Here is a 21646-nt window from a genome sequence, read left to right as displayed (position 1 = left end):
TACAATGTTGATTAAACTATTTTTCAGTTTCTGTAATCCACTGGATTGGATTTCTGTAATCTATCTGAAGAACTCTATGGTTCTACTTCTATGGTTCTGAACATAGAAGAATGATTTCTCTTCAATATTATAAGGATTATTCATGTTAATTTAAGATGATGTTCTATTTTAAGGATCCCACTAAAGTTGTACTGACATAATAGGGTGTATTTTCTCTCACACAGACTGTAGTTTTCAAATCAGATGGTACTGTATTACTGAATGAGATGGAGATTCAGTTGCCCCACAGAGCAGGTAAGGAAGGGAGACATTACTACCACATACCCCAGCATTGTCTAGATTGCTCTGAACATCCTTCTGATTGGGCTTTAAGATATTAAACAAGTTAAGAACAAAGGGATCGCTAACATATGGGATACCATTAAATACAATGGAATAAAAAAAGACACTGGAAAGGGATGTTGAGATGTATTTCCTGATAAATTTAGTAGGCATTGATCCTTGAGAGTAATGTGCTTAACAATGACTTATGACTCATGTCTCCTTCATTTTTCATTGCCTTTTTCCATCTTCTGCCCCATAAGAAATAATATCAATGTACAGTACTAGCTAGCTATTCTTGCTCTCCTGGAAAAAGACAAATAAGTTGACTACTTTTTTTCCCCTTCAGATTAAAGGCAGAGGACAAATGGATTACAGTTGACAGAAGATGACTTGACCTTCCCTTTGTTCTTCTAGGTGACTTCTCAGTTTTTCGGCCATCTTCCTACCACACTATTGTGCGCACATATTTAGGGCTAAAGATGCAGATCCAGCTGTCTCCTGTGATGCAACTGTTTGTCACTGCGGAACAGTCTATCAAGGGAACTGTCCAAGGCAAGTCTGAACTGTTATCTACCATTAGATAAAATGTAAAAATCTTGAATGACTTTTATCTCTTCAGCTATTGAGTAGAATGATGGAATACCAGCCAAGCTATTAACCAGCTAAACTTTCAAAATAAGAACCTCCATCTTACAATGCATATCTCAATGTTTAGGATTTTTGATACTAAGTATGTTGTTCAGTTTAATGTTTATCCATTTAATATCTCTATATCTGAAACAATCTCACAATAATTTATTCTCATGTAAAATAAAGTTTCTTTGGAGTGTCTCATAGTGCTGATTCAAAATGCTGATATTAAGAGGCATAAAAAAATTTCAATGTTCGATACATTTTTTCCCTGCCACCCTGACTCTCCTGTTCTTCAGTTTATCATTTTGACTAAAAAAGGTCACTTCAAAAGATAGCATTGTTGCTATAATACAATCAGGAGCATTGACGTACTTAAGAACTGATGTAAAACAAAACAAAACAAAAAGTTAAGATTACTTAGTAATGTTCATGTCAGTTTGGAGTTACTGTTAGATGTGTTGGGAACTTAATAGCTAGAAGATCTTACCAGAACGACAACAATACATTTCAGTAAAGTACAACACATTAAATTTCTGTTGTTTTTATCAACAGGACTTTGTGGTGATTTCAATGGAATAGAAAGTGATGATTTCAAAACATTGGGTGGAGTGGTTGAAGCAACAGGATCTTCCTTTGCCAACAGCTGGAAAGCACAAGCTAGCTGTAGGAACATGGTGGATAAATTGGAACACCCTTGCACTTTGAGTCTTGAGAACGGTAAGGAATGAGTGGCTTTTGTCAATACATTCCCAGATCTACTAATATCTTCATACAAGATAGTTTTACAGCCATTCTCCAAGTCAGATCCTAATTTGGAAGTGTTAGTTTTGCATGTAATGCATACATCTGTGCTAACCCAAAGACTTTCACTTGAGTATCAGCTGCAACTTTTAATCTCTCTTTTTAGAAGACTCTAGAAAAAAATCATGCTGCTGAAGATAGAGAAAATTTCCATTTTGTCTATTGCTGTTATGAAAATGGACACTAGCTTGGCTTGGTGCTTCCTTATGAATATGCTTTTCTTCTGATGATGCTTTCTACTTCCAAACAATTAAAGACTAGGGAGAGAGACCTATGGAAGCTGTATAGTCCTTTGATGATATGGTATCCAATAATGTCCATTATTCTATGCATTCCAATGCACAGAGTTGCACAGTTGCTTCAAATATCTGAGCTATGTATAGAATGCATAAAGTACCTATTTTGGTTTGCTTTACTGTGTTGTGGTCAAAACAATCTGAACACTAGAATATTGCCATCAACATTATATGAGAAATAGAAAGGCATTAAGTAGGCAGGTAACAATGTGTCATTTCTCCTCTCTGGTACAGAAAAATATGCTGAACACTGGTGCTCTTTATTGAAAAGTACAGAAAGTCCTTTTGCCAGATGTCACTTAGTGATTGATCCAACAGATTATTATAAGGTATGAATTTTGAGATCATGCTGAGTCTTCTCCTTCAATATCTTAGGATTCTTTTGTGTGGTGATTCTTTTTCCATGATTTTGTATATCATGGAAGAATACACACACACACACACACACACAATATGTGTCTGTGTGTGTGTGTGTATATATATATATACACACACACACATGTATACATATACATACATACATACATATGAATATTGTAAACTATACTCAGAAAGTAAGCAACTTCTTCAGTATTTTTTCTGATTAATTTGTAAATATCTGGGGACTAATGTTTTTGACAAAGAATAGTCAAGTTTCAGATAAAGCCCACTTTCTGAACCTTTCAGTAAATATATATATATTTATATATATATATATATATATATGAAGTAAAACAAATCCATAGAAGTGAAAATTGCTGAATAAGAGAAGCAGAAATTATGAAAGGAAAAGCCATGAGCCAGAGATCTCTTTTAGGTAGGCTTCAGCCTTTGAAATCCCTGAAGGATATACTTTATGACTTCCTTGCTGTGACAGAGCAAATTACATTCCACATTCTTTGTAGAATAATTGTGCAGAAAGTATGCTGTCCAAGTAGGAAAAGTACAACATCTCCTGGTGCTGTATATGCATACTCTTTGTCATTTTATTTTTATTTATTTATTAAAAAAATTAAACCACTAATAGCTGAAGCTCTCTGGGTGGTTTACCATAAAGCATTCTTTGGGATCTTGGCTTCAGGCATTCCCAAATGGCAGCAGGTTTGTTTTTAGTGTTTATACATCTGTTTGAACTGCAATACAGCATTATGGCCAACGTCCAATCCGTAGGCAAGGTAGTAGCGTTCCTTTAGGTGGGCTGCCTTGAAGCTGCAATACAGCCTATTTGCAGCTTTTAAAAACACATTTTAAAAAATGGAAGAAGTACACTCCATCATGTGAGAGAAATGGATGGAACTACTTTGATACGGCTTACATTTTGAAAGAAGGAGAAAAAGAATAATTCCTGTATGCCAGACTTCCCTTATCTAGAGTCTCTAGATGTACCTTTAGTCAGGTATTCTGGGAGTTGGAGTCCCAGCTCATATGGGGGTCATCAGATTGGATGGGGTAACAGGCCATTCCTAATATAAGTTTCTCACTCTGTGTTGTACTTCCATCACAGTTTAGACCATTCCTAATATGGGTCTCTTATTGTGTCACTGCATTTCCACTGCAGTTGTGGAACAGATTGCTACATTCTACCCAAAGCTACTCTCAAGCGCCAGTTCTTCATCCACTGACTCTTCTCATTAATTAGGATTATCACCTGATTACTATTTGTTTCAGCGTTGCAAGTACGATACCTGCAATTGTAACTCCAATGAAGAATGTTTGTGTGCTGCCCTGTCATCTTATGCAAGAGCCTGTGCTTTCAAAGGAGTCATGTTGTGGGGCTGGAGAAATGTGATCTGCCGTAAGTATCTCCAATTCCATTCTGACTGGGAGTGACATAAACATTGAAAGTTGTTTTTCTTAATCTCTTGATACCAGCATCTATAATTTTTTGATTAAGATAGGGCAGCCCTGGATTAACAATTAAGCAAAATAAACATGTACTTAGGGGCACCCAGGGAAGGGGGGCCCTACAGAGTGTTTTCCTTTAGCTATCATGCCCTTAACTCTTTCACTGCCATGCTCCACTGTAGCTTTCAGCACTTATTGAATCTTAATGTCTTGTCAGTGAAGCAATGGAAGAGTTGGCCTGAATCTGGCCCTGAATTAGGGCATATTTGGATAAATTGCATTTGAGGAAAAAAACACTGAGATAGTGACAGGGAAATTCATGGGAGTAAGCCTAACACACTCAGAAGAACTGGACCATAAAGCTTTAGACCGTGGAGTCCATTTTTAAACATTCCTTGTCTTTATATGTTTGCATGATATTTTTATTAGTAGCCAGTAACAATGTAATTGGCCTTAACTGCTGCTTCAGAGACACCTGTAATGTCCTCCCAGATATTTCTTGATGGAAAAGCAGCATAAATGAATGCAGAAGCCACACACAATGGACCCTGGATACTTATTTAAGAATGTATTATTTTCTCCCTTAAATTCAGAAAAAGAAGTCCTTTCCTGCCCAGCCAACCAGGTTTTCCGCTACAATCTGACCACGTGCCAACAGTCCTGCCGCTCTCTTTCGGATGGAGATAAGTACTGCTTGAAAGATTTCTCTCCGGTTGACGGCTGTGGCTGCCCTGACAATACCTACACGAATGAGAAAGGCATCTGTGTGCCCATTGCTGACTGCCCCTGTTACTATAAAGGCTTATATGTGCAGCCTGGAGTTACTGTCATGAAGCAAGAGAAGCGCTGGTAACTTGTTAAGGCTGTTTCCTCTGTTCCAGTTAGATGAGAAGATGGGCATTCAGCACAAGAGAGCATTAAGGGCTGAGCTAGACTTGCAGATTAAAAGTGGATTAATTCAGCAGAACACAAGCACATTCCAGGGAACTGAGATAATCATTTGGTACAATTCAGTACTGTTCTTTCTCCAAATCAGCAAAAGATAGAACCGATTACATAGTATATTTTGAGAATCACTACCCTTTGCAGTGCTTTAGAAATCCTTCATTAAGGGCAGTGCTAAGACACATACATTGCAAGCGCAACCTTATACGTGTGGCGTGTCTATTTAAAAGTATGTCCTTTACTACGGTATTTCAGTGGAATATATTCCCAGGGAAGAGGGGATAGAATTGCAGGTTCAGAATGGTTGAATTCTTGAGATAACATTTAGGGTAACATCAGAGGTACAGTATTAATTATGCTGATATCCATCATTTATTTTAAATGGCTGATCCATTAAAATGAAGGAATGTCAGCAGGAATGTTGTTTATTTAAAACATTTAGGATGCATTAGCACAAACATGTGAAAGTATGTGGCAGTCCTTATCAAGACACTGACACTTGTGATTTGGCTGTTTGTATTGTCTATTAGTAGTGTATCATTCAGGGGTTCAAGAAATCACAGAAATAACACACTTTTTTTCATTAAAGGTATTATATAAATTACAATTCATTTGCAAAACCCTTATTGCTACTGTCTTGCAATTTTATTTATTTATTTAATTATCTATTATTTTCTGCTATTTCTAGTGTTTGCAGACATGGAACATTTCAGTGCGTAACAGTGGAAACACCGAGTCATGGTAGGTATAAACCTTCATATTTTAATAATACATGTATTTTATCAATTTGAGCTATCTGTTGTATCATTTATTGTTTTAGAAATCATTTCCTCTTGCGCTGGCATTACCATAAAGCCACTTTCTCCTAAAATTATTAGCTTTTTCATTATTATTATTATTCTAAAAGTTTTCCATTTGTAAGCCTGGAACATACTTTCTTTAACAGGGACATAGAGCATTTTCAAATGAATGTAACAATCCATTCTCAGAATTTGTTCTGACAATACCCAAGTTATCTAACCAGACATTTGTATAGAACTTTCCCTATCAAAGAGAAGTTTTCTTTTTCCCCTGAGCCCTGAACTACCATCATTGTTTTAATATCCAAAACTGGAGTAAGGCTTCTGCAGTCCACAGTGTTGGTTTGTTTTCTGTGAAAGATTTTGTTCAAACATTGCAGGGCAATGTCATCTCAAAGTGATACAAGAATACAAGAGCATTTTCTATGTGTATGGCATTCAATCTGCAAAGCGATGTAGTTTTAAAGGAACAGATTTTGTAGGTGCTATCCCCTCTAATAAATCACCAGATTTCCTGTTTTTCAGGTTTCTGTTTCTCTATTACTATAAAATTAAATTCAAGAGAATTTTTTCAATGTTCTTTATTCACTTTGCAGAATGTTCATCCAATAAGACATATTTCGACTGCAACAACTTTGATTCTTGGCCTTTCCAAACACCAATACAGCTTAGCTGTCAAACACTGGATACCGATCACGTATGTCTTTCTTTTGTTCTGGCTTCTTTATGCCCTTATTCCAAAAGTTATGTAATTTTGATAGTGATTTATGCTGTGATGCTATTATCTTTAGTGAATCCCACACAGAGAGTATTGAGATGAACCAAGTCACTGTTTAAAGTACCAACAGAGTATTTTGTTTGTTTACATTTTGATACAAGAAATAAAGTCACTGGCCATTTTGTATTTAAAAGCAAGACCCCTACCAAACATATATAGAATTCTTCCATTGTTTGCAGGAGATCATTCTCCCTGTGGAGAGAAATTTCTTCCCAGGGATATTTCTAATATTTGAAGGATTCTGAGTCACTTAACCCAAAATCTAACTTTGGCACATACTGATACCAAGTTGGTGGTGAACTTTAAATAATGCACTTGTGTGTGATTTGTCTCTCCAAAAATACATGATCAAAAGTAAGGCATATGGATTTTAATTGGCTTTATCATATTAAAATGCTATTAAATATTCAAGCGGCATTATTCTCATTTCTCATAGTTCCAGACTGAATGTATCTCAGGATGTGTTTGTCCTCATGGCTTGATTGATGACGGCCGAGGAGGATGTGTAGCAGAAGATGACTGCCCATGTATTCATAACCAGGTGTTTTATTCCAATGGAGAAAAAATAAAAGTTGGCTGCAACACATGGTAGGATATGCTATGCACAAAATAGAAATAGTAGATGATACCCATTTCTCATTTCACATCATTAATAGTTTGCTCTGCACTTTAAAAGCATTGCATTGGGAGACAGCTCTGGCCTCAACGTTTCTCTCTCTCTCTCTCTCTCTCCCTCTTTGATACTCTCCAGTACCTGCCAAAAAGGAAGCTGGAAATGCACCAACATTGTGTGTTATGGGACATGTACCATTTATGGAAGTGGCCATTTTATTACCTTTGATGGAAAATTCTATGACTTTGATGGTAACTGTGAATATGTGGCTTCCCAGGTAATATTCAGTTACTATTATGAAATTTTTCAGTAATTCAAAATATATTTGAAATGACTGTCAATTTTGTTCCATGAACGTCCATCAGAGTTTCATTCCATGAAATCCTCTTATCTAGCAGAGAACCAAGAACGTTTTGGCATGGTTGCACCTAATCATTTTACCAGTCTTCAAAAAGTCTGGCATGTATTGAACCCAATGATATTGAATTAAAATAGTGACAATTTAACAACTCTTTGGATGCTTTTTGAAACTTATTTCCTTCAGTGTTGATATCTTTACTGGTAACAGGCATCCTTCCTCAAGTTGCACTTGCAAAGGAAATGGGACTTTTAGCAATCACACTTTTTAAAACAGGAATTTTAAATGTGTAACATATACTAGGCTAGTCCATGTATATCCTGCCAACTCCTGATGTTAGGATAATTTCTTTGAGGTAGTGTCCACTTGACTTCCTGATATGGATCTCATTGCATTTAAGTGAAACTAAATTGCAATTGCAATAATTTGTCTCAAATATTACCACAATTTATTCTGTTGTTGCAACTGAATCATGAAATATTTGGGGGGTTGGAGCTGCAGTGTTGGTGTCTAATAGATGGAAGAGTTCCTTTGTGTCTATTGATTTTATCTCCAGACAATTTCAGATATCATGCCAACAATACATAAAGTGTTTCTCAGGTTACATTTCTTCATGTTTGAATGGCTCATCAATTACCTTGATTCATTGTGTATTGAACTATGGCATGATATTGTATGACCACATTGCTACCAATACAATAATGTTCAGCCAAATAAAATGTGCCACTTTTTAAAAACTAGCTCATTGGTTTGGTTTGGTTTGGTTTGGTTTGGTTTGGTTTGGTTTGGTTTGGTTTGGTTAGTAAATGGTTTGGTTAGTAAATGGTTTGAGGCTTGAATGCTGTCATAACCATAGAGCAGTGTTGTCCAAATTTGGCCACTTTAAGTTGAGTGGACTTCAACTCCCAGAATTCCCCAGCCAGCATGGCTGGCTGGGGAATTCTGGGAGTTGAAGTCCACGCATCTTAAAGTGGCCAAGTTTGGACAACACTGCCATAGAGGAATAGGCAACATTACACTTGCTATGGATATACATATTAAATACAGTTTTGATCTTTTTTTAAAACATGGATGCAGATAGCATTATTTTGTTTGATTCTGCTTAATTCTGATCATCTTTCTTTTCTGTGACCACTAGGACTACTGTGGCAGCCAACAAGGAACATTTAGTGTGATCACTGAGAATGTTCCCTGTGGAACGACAGGAGTTACCTGCTCCAAGGCCATTAAATTGTTTCTAGGGGTATGTATCAAGCACAGAAAAGAATACGCCTGGGAAGGGCTGGTTGGAAATCGTCCTTCGGTAACCAAAGAAATCAGAGAATGCTTTGAAGTCTTGAACAAATTGGACTCAATGGCATTTTTTCAAGACTGACCATAAGTAATGTGCCATGCAGTTTAAATCTGCTCGATTGACACTGGGTGAGCTGACAGTTAAGGAGCAGTCATGTTATGTTATTAATTAAAAACAACAAAGCCTTGTGACAAATAATCAACTTTTGTCTAATATAGCATGTTTGTTCAGCTACATGAAGTATTATTCTGATTTGTCCTTTATAGGGAATGGTCCTTTCTTAGGTTATATTCCACCCATTGGTTGAAATGGGTTGCATTCCAAAAAGCCTACATTTACATTAAAACCATAGTAAATGTGTTAATCCAAAGTGTTACTCCACTGTTCCTTGGGTGTACTGAGTAGAAGGGACTGTTTAAAATATCAACTTCTGTTTTCATCTCACGGCCTCCATTATATTTCTGCCTTTTAGACCACTGAGCTAAAGCTGGAAGAAAAACAGATAGAAAAAATTCAGTGGAATCACAACAGCACTGAAACTTTCTGGATTCATGGGACAGTTGGGTTGTATACAGTAATTGAAGGCAGTAATGGAATTATGCTCATCTGGGATAAGAAGACAACTATTTTCATCAAGCTCTTGCCCCATCATAAAGTCAGTGCTTCTGGAACACTTTCCTTATAACATTTCTTTAATGTTACTAATGGATGAATATATCAAAAATATTTTCTTATAGCATCTATGTCTTGGTACTTCCTATGCATCCTTATGTACATTATGATTCTGCAATGGATGCCCCTATTGATTTCATGGTAAATGTTGATTAATACAATATGAATATCAAATTATTGAACCCATCACGGATGACTCACTGAATAATGTTCAGAAAGGATGTAAATATATAGAATAAATGTTCAGAAAGGATGTAAATATATAGAATAAAATGAGAGGAACGGACAAATATTTTGCTCTCCAGTTTAGCTAAGCCTTGGGAAGTCCTTCCATCAGTCCAAAAGTTTTACTGGATCCAACCCAAGGCAAATATCTTAAATATTTAATGCAGATTTACCTAATGATTTTCATTTATTTATTTATAGTAAACCTCTTTTTCCATGCTAGTGATACACACCTGTTTGTAATTATTTTAGTGTGTGGTGTGAACATATTGCTTTTTACCTGGTAATGATTATTTTACATAGCTATTACAACAGTGAAAGGTAGCAAATAGGTCATGGGCTAAATTGAATCTGGTTTAATTTCAAAAGTAAACAGACCAATTCTTTCCCTCTTTACACACTCATGTTTGTTTGCTTCTTATATATGGAGAGTTATGTACACAAAACTCTGTCATTTGGAATAGTATATGCAAAGGAAGGAGCAGATTGTCTCCCAGTTTTATTAAATATTAACTTTGCTTTTTTTTTTTTTGGAACCCTAGACCTAATAATTTCCATAATTGGTAATGGTAGACAAATGAACTAGGTCAATAAATGATTCCAATTTCTCTTAGCTTTGATGCAATGCATTTCTCACTTGCAGGGAAAGGTCTGTGGTTTATGCGGTAACTTTGATGACAAGGCCAGCAATGACTTTACAGCAAGGAGCATGGCCCAAGAAACCACCAGTGCCTTGTCATTTGGAAATTCATGGAAAAGGGATTCAGCTTGCCCTGATGTAGAGGTAGACATTGAGCCCTGTGAGGAGAAACCACATCGGAGAGCTTGGGCAGAGAAAGAGTGCAGCCTTATCAAAAGTGATGTTTTTAAAAAATGTCATCATAAGGTTAGTGGTTTTTTAAATTATTTTTGTTTTATTAGGGCAGTGTTTTTCAACCTTGGCAACTTTAAGATGTGTGGACTTCAACTCCCAGAATTCCCCATGGCTGGCTGGGGAATTCTGGGAGTTGAAGTCCACACATCTTAAAGTTGCCAAGGTTGAAAAACACTGTATTAGGGAATGTTTTGATGCAGTGGCCTTCACAATAAAATGAGCCACTGTCATATGGGAGCCTCAGACTTTGGCCATAGGTATTGCTGTACATCAGAAAATTAGCTGCTCTATGTCAATTTTAAATCATTCATTTATGAGTCTTCTCCATCCTGCTTCCATATTAATTTGCAATATTTTAAAAAATGTTAGTATTTTAAATGGAAATTTAAATATGCATTTTTGAACATTTTCACAAGATACACATTTAGAGATATAATGACTCTCCAAGTATAAATTTCTTAATATATTGTAATTTTAAATATCCATTTTAAATTATATTGTGGTACCATCTTTGAACTATGACATTCAGGGAAGAGTAAATTATGGTGCTCAGTTTTATTCCAATCCATACATTAGTCCAGAAACTGCGGATCAAATCATTTCATATCAGATTCCACAAAGACTGCTTTACTTAAATACCTCTAATCCAGAATGCAATATTTAGCTATGTGAGGCAAGCAAACTAGTAAATAGAGTTTACTTAAAGTCCATGGGCCACTCCATGGACTAATACTACACTGGATATTGAACAGATTTTCTGGATCAGATCAGCTTCAAAGAAGAACTGATCAAGGAACAACATGTTCTTTAGTCTCTGAGGAGAAAGAAAGTGAGATGTTAATGTGACCCAGGGTGGATCCATGAATTACTTTTTGGAGAAAGCAAAGAATGAAAAACGGGATCTTCATACTTACTTAGCCATACTTCCTAAATTCCAGACATGGGTCATGGTGACATCTTGCTTTCTTTCTCTTCAGTGACCATAATGACCACAAAAAATATTATTTGATTTCTCTTCATTGAAAACCAAATAAGTCGATAATGATATGAACAAACTTACTAGCCCTGAGAACTGAAAGAAATGTTCAACAAAATGAAACATTGGCAATATTTTCAGCGCTTCATTGATGTAAAGCACTCTGCTGCAAGAGGATGAAAGCCAGCACTCTGCTGTGGATATGCTATAAATTTGCACATGAACTTCCAGGAACACTAGCAACTATCAGGAATCGTGATTAAAAATTTGGGCTGATTCCAAGGCACCCCAGATTTGGATAAATCTTCTGTTTTTAGCCATAAAACAGAAAGCATATGAGATCTGGCAGACATTTATGAAATTATACTTGGTATGGAGAAAATGGGGAGAGTGAATTTTTTCTTCTTTTGTAATTGAGGTTCATCTAATTAAGCTGAAAAAATAGGAGATTTGGATCTCATTGCTCAGCATATAAGCGTAGTGATGAAAGTGATGAAAGAAAAATAATGGCGCACACGTGGTAACATCTTGATGAAAGCCCAGCCCAGTGCGTAAATTGCTGAGTTTGCATTGTACTATTGTCACACACATTTTGTCATTTCTCCACATCTCCTGAAGACACCTACACTTACAAGGAAACGACAGAATTTGCTGGCATGACCTCTAATGGTGGCTGTCAACTTGAATGGCCTTAAAAGAGGATTAGAGAATTAGACCAATTTGCAAAGGATAAGACTATCAGTGGTACTAGTCATGAGGACTCTATATTGCCTCAAATGCAGAGACAGTATACCCATTCCTGGGGAACGTGACCAGGGCTACAGTGACCCCATTCATCCACTGCTGGTGGGCTTCTCTTGGAAACCTGAAAGACCACTTTGCTCAACCAGTTTGCTGTGCTCTTCTGGTCTTCAGAGTGAGATGTTACCCATGCAAATATCCACATTCTGTGATTCTGTAATTTCTCAATAGGTGGACCCGCAGCCATACTATGAAGCCTGCGTACATGATGCCTGTGCCTGTGATTCTGGTGGGGACTGCGAATGCTTCTGTACTGCAGTTGCTGCCTATGCACATGAATGCATCAAAACTCAAGCTTGCGTCCACTGGAGAACTCCAGATATATGCCGTAAGCATTCCAGATAAAATATTGTAGTTCCAGGATAATCATACAATATCCAGATACCTCAAAGGAGGAAGATCTAGAAACACTAGATTGTAATCTTTCACATTCTAGATGTGTTTATTTAATCCATCTGAACCTAATCTTGGTAAGGCTTGTTCTCTTAGACATTTCATGCTAAAGTGCTTTAGCTTTGTGATATTTTCTCTTTTTAATATGCCTTCAAAATAAAATTCGGGGGGAAAGAGCATAATTACCGAATCAAAACCTAGTGTCATCATATTGCTTGCCCTTAAACTGGATACCTTAAATCAAAGGAATCCCTGGGGAAACGGTATCACTAGATGTTCCAGACTAATCAGTTTAGACCAAGAATTTGTCATATGGAATTGTCTCTGCATAATTGCCTTAAAAGCAGCCACTCAGCTTCTAGAATTTACAAATATCCATGTGCTTTTTTATTAGTTATTCCCCAAAGAACATAGATCATGTGGGATTAGAATTTGCACCAGATAGACAGCATAGGATACCAGCAGGCACCACCTTATTCATTCGTTCCACATGATGTCACACAGAGATGATTAACTAAATAGGCCTAAAGGATCATATCAGAATGGGTTAATTTCCATAGATGGAAAAATTATCCAGGAGGAGGCGAAATGCAAGTAACAACTATCTTACATAGGAGTTGGAACAACATATTTTTGTTGCTTCTTTTCTAATGAGTAACTTTCTTTTTAAAGCAATCTTTTGTGATTACTACAATCCTAGTGAGGATATATGTGAGTGGCACTATGAGCCTTGCGGACGTGATATTTTAACTTGCAAGATCCTCAATCAAGTCAACACCAACTTCTCAATGCCATTCTTAGAAGGTAAGGACTTTTTAATTTGTGGTGGGTTTTGTTCTTCAAGGGCTATTTCTTAATAGAACATGGAGCGAATGCCTTTCATTCACTGGAGTTGGGTGGCCAATAAATATAAATAAATAAATATCCATTTGGTGAGCTAAAACACCCCACTTCTGTAGAAGAACTGTACAGCTAGTGAAGACCTTCTCACACATATTTTATTTTTGGTCACAGTATGGGATAGTGCCACTGAGGTCCATCCTGGCATGTGGATTGGAATTTAGGAAATGTCCCTGGTTAATGAACCTCAGCTTTTGCTTCATCTGGATGAAGTCTGTTGAATGCCTATGGACATGACTGTTCTTACTTACTGGCCGTTTTACTTCTGTACTTACTCTACTAGACTGGCTCTTGAAAAACAATTTCAAAGATGTAGACCTAAATTTCATCAGAGATAAAGCATGACAATGATGTTTCTTTAGCTGCTAGTCTTACTATCAATCTTCAATGAAAAGGGGATCCCCTTTTGGCCCTTTCCCTATGTTCTTAGTGTTCTTATTCCAGTTGAAGTAGTAGGATAAATATATATAGAAGCAGCACACAGCTGCTTCTGTCCCATAGCAATGGCATCCAGCCAACTGGCACTCAGAATGAATAATTGCCCATTTCCTTCTGATATACAAATTGAAGTTTTTTATCAAGTTCTTTGGAGCATCTCCCTCATGCAATGCTGCTTTGGCTTGAACAGACAATTACTGCCATTTTACAAAATGCATCTTTCTGGGCAATAGGTTGCTATCCACGATGTCCTCCAGAATATCCTGTCTATAATGAGGAGACCAAATTGTGTGGAACAAAGGAAACATGTGGCTGCTACTGTGATGATGTTTACTACCCACCTGGAAGTCTTGTCCACAACTGTAAAGACAATAAACTGTGCCACCTTTGGTATGTGAAAATATAAAGTGAATGGAGTAAGAACTGAAGGAAAGCTTTTGTACAAACAGTGATACTGAAACCACTCAGTTTCAAACTGGTGTGTGTGTGTGTGACAAGAATAGCATTTTAAATTGGAAAGCATTTTTAGGATAGAATTTATTGAAATGGGGGAAAAGATAGAAGTGATGAGAATGCAGAATCACGTACACTCTCTTCCAGCTGCTATTTCCTCCAGAAGTCAGTAATTTAAATTAAACTCATTTGTATGAAATCTTTGATAGAAGAAAATGGGCTTGTCAGATCATCATCACTGTATGGTTTTTTAAAGCTCCATAATGCTTCACACTCATCCTTTATTTCTTATGATGGCCCAGTAAAGTAGGCAAGAATACCATATTACGGATAAAGCAGTGATGGAAAAGGGTCTTTTGGCTATCAGAGGGAACTGGTATCCAGTGAGTTGGAACTAAACCTGCATGGGGAAGAACAAGAACAGTAGCAAGTCATGCCCATTCCTCCTTACCCCCAAACTGGCAAAACCACTTCTTGTGCTATTCTGAATAGTCCTCAACTCTCTAGAAGAGATTTCTAGGAATATTGGGAGCAACAGCAGGAAGAGAAAATGACTGAGACCAGAGCCTTCCCCTACTGAAATCATTCAATTCATGATGCTGTCTTCCACAAACTCGATGTGTGGAGAGAAGTGGTAAAACTGAAACTGAATTTATGGCTTGCCTATGGACATCTGGGGAACCCATGACTAAGGGGACTGGAATGTGCTAGGTGAAAGTTTGTGTTTTTGACTAGTCTCCAGAAGTCATTCAGCTTGCCTTAGAATAAATAAATAAAAAGTCAGGATAGTTTCCTACAATTTCATAATTTCTTTTTCCATATTTAGAACTTCAACTTTCTAATCCATGTTAAAATGTCATTGTTTATGGTACAAATGCTACATAAAGCAAGATACATACAGGGCTTTCTTTTCTATAAAAAGAAAACTTCAGAATGCAATTCCTCCTTCCTCCTTCCTTTTAAAGAAAAAATACTGGTGAAGTCAAGGATCTTAGTTATGAAAGAACTACCCAGATTTTGCCAAAGCTTTTTGTCACTTGGTAAAAAATGGGGTGGGAGTGGGGAGGTGGGAATCCAAACAAGCCCTACACTGCAGTATTTCCAAACTTTGATTTTGACTTCCATAATTCCCTAGCCAGCATAGCCATTGCTGAGATTTCTGGGAGTTGAATTCCACACACCTGAAAATAGCCAAGGTTGGGAAACATTGCTCATACATCTGGAAATGAAATATCACAAATGACTAAGGTATTTTGGATGATAGGCTAGCATCAATTTCTGATCAGGCTAGGCATGGTGTTTCCATTAACTGATGGAATCCAGAGTATTAGCCCCATAGAGCTCATAATAATGTGGAGTTCACCTACAGAGGACTTGACTCTATTCCATTCCTATGTCTATTCCTGCCAGCATAAACTTCCTGCCCTGTGAAATTATGTGAACAAATTATATTTATTATTAGGATTCAGTTATGAATCCAAGGCACTACAAGAGCAATTTCAGGTTGGATGTAATCAGGTTACAATCATGTAATAAATAAAACTAAAAAGATTTTGTTTCTGTTATTTTTTTTTTAACTTTCAGTTACTGTGAATCATCAGGAAATGTGAAGTGTACGCCTAAAAAAGGTATGTTTTTCCTACATACAAAACCCAAGCAGTTTCCTCATGTTCCTCTTGTAGGACCAACTCATGATTTGGACTTTTATATAGTTTTTAAGTTTCAAATATTAAGAATAATATCAGTTTTCTTTTGTAGCTCTTTTCTAAACATGGTACGTTTAAGGGAAGATGAATAAAGTCCCAATAGCTATGCATTTAGGTGTAAGCATTTATTGATTTTTATTTTTTTTAAGTTACCTGCAGACCTACAGTTGCAATCCTTCAGAGTACAATGTATAGTAGAAGCTAACTTACACAGCCATGATGGCTCCTTGAGTTACAGGGAAACATTTGATAATGACATGAGATGCTTGAAGGTTGAATACACAAACTTAGTCCAGTAGGACACATAATAGAGCTTACTGTTAGGTCCACCCTGTGACAATGTTGGCAGCAATGAATTATATTTCTCAATCTGTAAACTGCCCAGAAGAATTTTGTGAAGTAGTGTAGAACCTCTTATGGGCTATCTAGCAGCTGGAATAGATGATTTGGGAGCATTTTGCCAAGATTTTCCAGATAATGTCTCTCATGTCTTCTCCAACATGTGTCCTACCTTTCCAGTGTCGAATGAGGTGATAATAGTTACCTCTCATCCATTATGATGAGATCCTGTTTAGTTTATCATACCAGAGAATGAGGAGGCAGCTTTTGAAAGACCAAAGCCAACAACCTGTGTGCTTGACCTTTGGCTAAACAGCAACAACAGCCAGAGGTGGACTGGCAGAGGATTTTCATCCTGGCTGAAGCAAGCAGTAGCTCATCCCTTGATGAAAAAGCTCTTCTTAAAACTTGATGGGTTGATAATACTTACAGAGGTTCAACAGTGACACCAGCTACCCAGAGAGATGGTCGGCTCTGGTGTACTGGATGCTTAAATAGATTCTAGGCAGCATCTCTTGAGGATACTTTGGAATTAGATTCCTGAACTGAACATTGAGGAAGTTAGACCCTATGATCTTTTCCAGCTCTAGGATTCTGTATTCTATGAATGACCGATCTGTCTCTAATTTCCATTTTGGGCTAGGTGACAGAATGTCTCATAGCATGTGAACTCCTAGAGCTGCTGGAGGAAACATTATCTGGTTTAATTTCAGATGAGATTCAGAGCTTAGTTTGGTTCTGTAACAGCTTTGGCCACTAACATTTTTGTTCAACAACCTAGATAGGTAGAATGTGTACCTGTTGGTTCTCTTTAATCTCTCAGGAGCTTTCACTGTTACTGATTATTGCTATCCTTTTGGGTTGCCCAGCACTGACTTGTGATTATTGAGATCCAACCTCACAGATAAATCCCAGAACATAGAACTGGAAGGTTCTGTTCAATGTCATTGCTGTCCTATGTGGTTTGCTAAAGATTCATGAGGGGGACGCGGTGGCGCAGAGGCTTAATGACGCTGAAAGTTGCTGGCCAGAAATGGTCGACGCTTCAGCGGTTCGAGTCCAGCCTTCGCGTTAAACAGGGTGAGCTCCTGTTTCCTCCCCAGTTCCTGTCAACCCAACAGTTCGAAAACTTACGTGAGTAGATAAATGGGGACTCTCACTCCGGGGGGAGGAAAAATGCTGGCGGCGCCTTGCAAAAAAGGAGTTGGGAGCAGTTGCCGGTAAGCGCAAAAAACCGCGCGCGCCCAAAAAGGGCGTGAAGCAACGAAAACCCCGCCTCCTGCGCTCGCCAGCTGGGCTCTGCCCTAGGAAGGAGGCTCTGGCAAATCACTTCCGAAAAACAGTTGCCTTGAAAACTGCAAGGACTCGTCCAAGCAGTCACTGCAGGGTCAGCAATGACTGAGCGCAGACAAAAAAAAAAAAAAAAGATTAATGAGTTTTCTATACTGTTTAACGTTTACATGAAAATGCTGGGAGAAGTCATCCTGGGGTTTAGGGTGAGATGTTGTCTGTATGCAGATGATGTCCAGCTGGGCATCTCATTCTCAGCCCCAGCCAGTGTGGCTATTCATGTCCTGAAATGATATCTGATAGCTGTAAAGATCTGACGTTATAAGTTGGCATCAGATCTGGATAAGGAGAAGTATTCTTACTGAAGAATAAGGCTCCCCCACTTTTGACAGTTTTCCAACTCTTCATGGGATTACATTTCTCTGAAGGAATGGATATATACTTTAGAGACATGCCTTCATTTAGCTTGATGCTACTTGTTGCTCAGGTCACAGCTGTGCCAAGAAGCCTTTTTCAAAATCTGGCTGGTATATCACTATGAACATTTCTGTAGCATTTTGGTGTTGCTAGAGTAACCGAAATTTTGTCACTTATTGGTTAAATTATTAGAGTGCTCCTCACTTGGTTCTGCCCTTAAGGATCCTTTGGAAACTACAGTTGGTCAAAATATGGCAGCTTAAATAGCGACTGTCCCTAAAAGATCAGACCATATAACACCAGTCTAGCTGGGCTGCTACCAGTTCACTTCCTGATGCAATTACAGGTGTGAATTAGGACATTTAAGGCCTTAAAAGACTTTGGACCAAAATCCCTAAGAATCTGTCTGGCCTCTAAAAAGCTTTGAGAGGTTCCCCCCCCCCCCCCTCAGCTCACTGCTTCTGAAGCAAAGCTAGCATCCCATGGAAACAGGTTTCTCGGCAGTGGCTCTCATTTTGTGAAATTCCTTCCATCTGAACTTTGTTAATTAATATTTTTTTACATAGGGTGTTGTACTTATGATGGCAAAGAGTATGAAGTGGGAGACATCATTTTTGAGCAAAACTGTTCCCGCTGGATATGCACAGAAAATGGCACATGGAATATTGAATATGGATGCACTACAACTTCAACTACGCTTACAACTACTGTTTCAACAACCACTTCCACTACTACCCCCACTACTACCCCCACTACTACCCCCACTACTACAACTATTCCAAGTAAGCTTCCAATGTTAATAATTCTTGTTATCACTCTAGAGGATAATAAACTTATAAAAAGTTTGGTTGACAATGCCATGTTGTAGCTACATTCAATGTGTAAACTTTGCCAATTTTCTCCAAAACTCTTAAGATGACACAGTAAGACTTACTATTCTTTTTTTTTCCATTTCAGCCTCTACTGCAACTACACGTAAGTAATACAAGGAATGTGGAGAAGGTCCGAAGTCTAGCAGCATAAAGCACAAGCCTTTCATTAAAAGGGACTCATGTGCTGGTGGGAGAATCTTTTCCTTTCATGCCAAAGTGCCATTGCCAGTTTATAGACAATAAAGAGCTAGATGAACTAATGGTAGGGTTTGGGAATAGGCAGATTCATGATCAGAAGTAAATTCTCCATTCTGATGACGACAGTAAAGTTGCGAAAATGAAAGGGGAGAACAGTGAAAGAGCCGGGTCATAAGATAATAAGCACTGAAGGCATCTCAGTAAGAAAGAATAAGTATTCACAAATTTGGAATTATTTGGAATCTTCAGTTGTGCAATAGAATCAAAAAGTTTCAAGATTTATTTATTTATTTAAATGTATTGGCCGCCCAACTCTAGTGGACTGGGTGGAATACAAAACTGAAAAAACAAACAAACATTAAATCAACAGGCAGCCCAGACTAAAATACTCTACTAACAAAACCCAAAGAACAAAACAGGGGCCATTAAACAATAACAAACATCAACCCCAGGCCTGGGACCATAGCCAGTTTTTCAAGGCTTTCCAGAACCCTAGGAAAGAGGGTGCCATCCTTATTCCTGGAAAGATACTTTTTCAGAGGGTGGGGGCTGCCACAGAGAAGGCACACTTCCTCGGTCCCACAAGGTGGCAATGTTTAATGGAGGGGGCCTGGAGCACACCCACTCTGCTGGAATGCACCAGGTGGGCAGAAACTATTGAAGATGACTATTCATGTTTCCACTCTGCGTTAGCATAGTCTTTAGCTCTTTATTTTGATTTAGTTGGGTGGAAGGTTCATCATTGCCTCTCGTTATGACATAATGTACTGTTCATCTATGTTTCAAAGGAATAACGTCCAGATTTGTCTTGCAGCTGCATGCTACTGTGAATGGAGTAAATGGTATGATGTCAGTCATCCTGAAGATGTACCAAAAGGTGGTGACTATGAGACCTATGAGAACATAAAAAATAAAGAAGGGAGCATACTTTGTTCAGTCCCACAAGATATAAACTGCAGGGCTCAACATGCACCTAATGTAAGTTTGGATGAATTGGGTCAAAATGTGGACTGCAATGTTACATATGGACTCATCTGTAGAAATGAAGACCAGGATGAAAGTCTCTGGAATCGTTGCTTTAATTATGAAATCAGAATATACTGCTGTTTCCCATTTCCCTGTAACACAACAGTTACCACAATTTCTACCACTACATCGACTCCCACAACGACTTCCACCACTATTACCATGACCTCTACATTACCAACAACATCAACTACAACTGGTAATGAAAAAAAAAACTTTAATTCTTCTTCTTGCAGTTTTAATGCTTAAACCACTCACTGAAGAGAGAAAGTTATTGACTGTTAAACTTGCCTGATACCTCTATAAAATGAAGTTTGTGTCACTACACTTTAAAATCAACTTGAAAGGAGAACTATTGCTATGCAATGTCATATTTCTAGATTTTCTCCTCAATGGTTGCTAATTTCGAGGAACTATGAATTATACAAAAATATGGGTTTGTCCAAGAGTCAGTTCCCATTTTCAATTATTTCAAGTTTTTTCCTGGGAAAACAATGCTATGCCATAATGTGCTGTGTTTGTTTTTGGCATCAGACACCAAACCTGTTCCCACAATAGAAGAGAAATCCCATGGGGGCTAGTTGGCTAGATCAATTATTGCTTTACTGAAGTTCCCACAGGACACTAAATGTCTCCTCGCCCCCCCCCCCACCTTGCTTTAGTTAAGCCTTTTGTGAGAATAGAGCCACACAGATTTCTAAACCCAGGTTTATAGTTGTATACATTGGAGGAGCCAGACACTGAGCACAGTTCAACAAACATTGCTTAAAGTAAAGCAGCCAATGTATGATCTAAGCAATCCTCTGGACAATCATTATATGGCAGGAGATCTTGGGGCTTTCTCTATCTTTTTGCTCCCATCTAGTGAACATCTAGATTGCAGATACAGCCCATACCATGTAGCCTTACAAGTAGCCGTTATCTATGGTTGTCAGAAACTGACATTCCCTGTGTTCTTGCAGACATATAGCAGGAATACTTGTGTGCAGACAAGCTCATACTGCAGAGGTTTAACATTGGCTCTTAGAAAATGATTGCAGCATATTTTACCTTGCTATAGGATGCATGTGACAATTTAATTCACAATAAATAATGCTGTACATTTCATTAGAATGTACAGTGCTATTTATTTATCCATATTTTATATTTTATTAATATTAATTATATTTCCATTTCTCTTTTTCTTTTCTTGCATCAATATTATCATCAGTGGGAACATCACCCACAAGTAAGTATAAAAGTAGAAGATATATTTACTTTAAGGCTTTTTTTTTTTGGTAGAGGAACAGGTCACGAATATTCACGTAATGGTACTGAGAATTTGTGGGGAATGTTAGCAAAAGGAATTAAAGGAAATAAACATCCTGTTTATTTTCCATTTTGAAGTCATGGAGATTTTA

General features: G+C 37.7%; 1 protein-coding gene across 1 annotated transcript in view; it reads left to right on the top strand.

The window, feature by feature from the left end:
* Positions 1 to 21646, top strand: part of MUC2 (mucin 2, oligomeric mucus/gel-forming) — a 70256-nt gene that overhangs the window by 13783 nt on the left and 34827 nt on the right. The window contains exons 11-31 of the mRNA XM_088146067.1: positions 225 to 294; positions 739 to 876; positions 1510 to 1674; positions 2289 to 2383; positions 3702 to 3828; positions 4472 to 4727; positions 5512 to 5564; positions 6220 to 6320; positions 6838 to 6989; positions 7153 to 7291; positions 8511 to 8615; positions 9139 to 9321; positions 10207 to 10449; positions 12386 to 12542; positions 13280 to 13411; positions 14179 to 14335; positions 15983 to 16026; positions 18717 to 18932; positions 19108 to 19125; positions 20035 to 20445; positions 21457 to 21474. Of these exons, the coding sequence (XP_088002193.1) occupies positions 225 to 294; positions 739 to 876; positions 1510 to 1674; positions 2289 to 2383; positions 3702 to 3828; positions 4472 to 4727; positions 5512 to 5564; positions 6220 to 6320; positions 6838 to 6989; positions 7153 to 7291; positions 8511 to 8615; positions 9139 to 9321; positions 10207 to 10449; positions 12386 to 12542; positions 13280 to 13411; positions 14179 to 14335; positions 15983 to 16026; positions 18717 to 18932; positions 19108 to 19125; positions 20035 to 20445; positions 21457 to 21474 (2980 nt within the window). The remainder of the gene's footprint in view (positions 1 to 224; positions 295 to 738; positions 877 to 1509; positions 1675 to 2288; positions 2384 to 3701; positions 3829 to 4471; positions 4728 to 5511; positions 5565 to 6219; positions 6321 to 6837; positions 6990 to 7152; positions 7292 to 8510; positions 8616 to 9138; positions 9322 to 10206; positions 10450 to 12385; positions 12543 to 13279; positions 13412 to 14178; positions 14336 to 15982; positions 16027 to 18716; positions 18933 to 19107; positions 19126 to 20034; positions 20446 to 21456; positions 21475 to 21646) is intronic.

The sequence above is a fragment of the Python bivittatus genome, unplaced genomic scaffold, assembly GCF_059951505.1.
Source record: "Python bivittatus isolate LINGU-HERP-01145 unplaced genomic scaffold, Pbiv_v1 ctg000480_np1212, whole genome shotgun sequence".
NCBI classification, from domain to species: domain Eukaryota; kingdom Metazoa; phylum Chordata; class Lepidosauria; order Squamata; family Pythonidae; genus Python; species Python bivittatus.
This window is presented reverse-complemented; position numbering and strand designations above follow the sequence as displayed.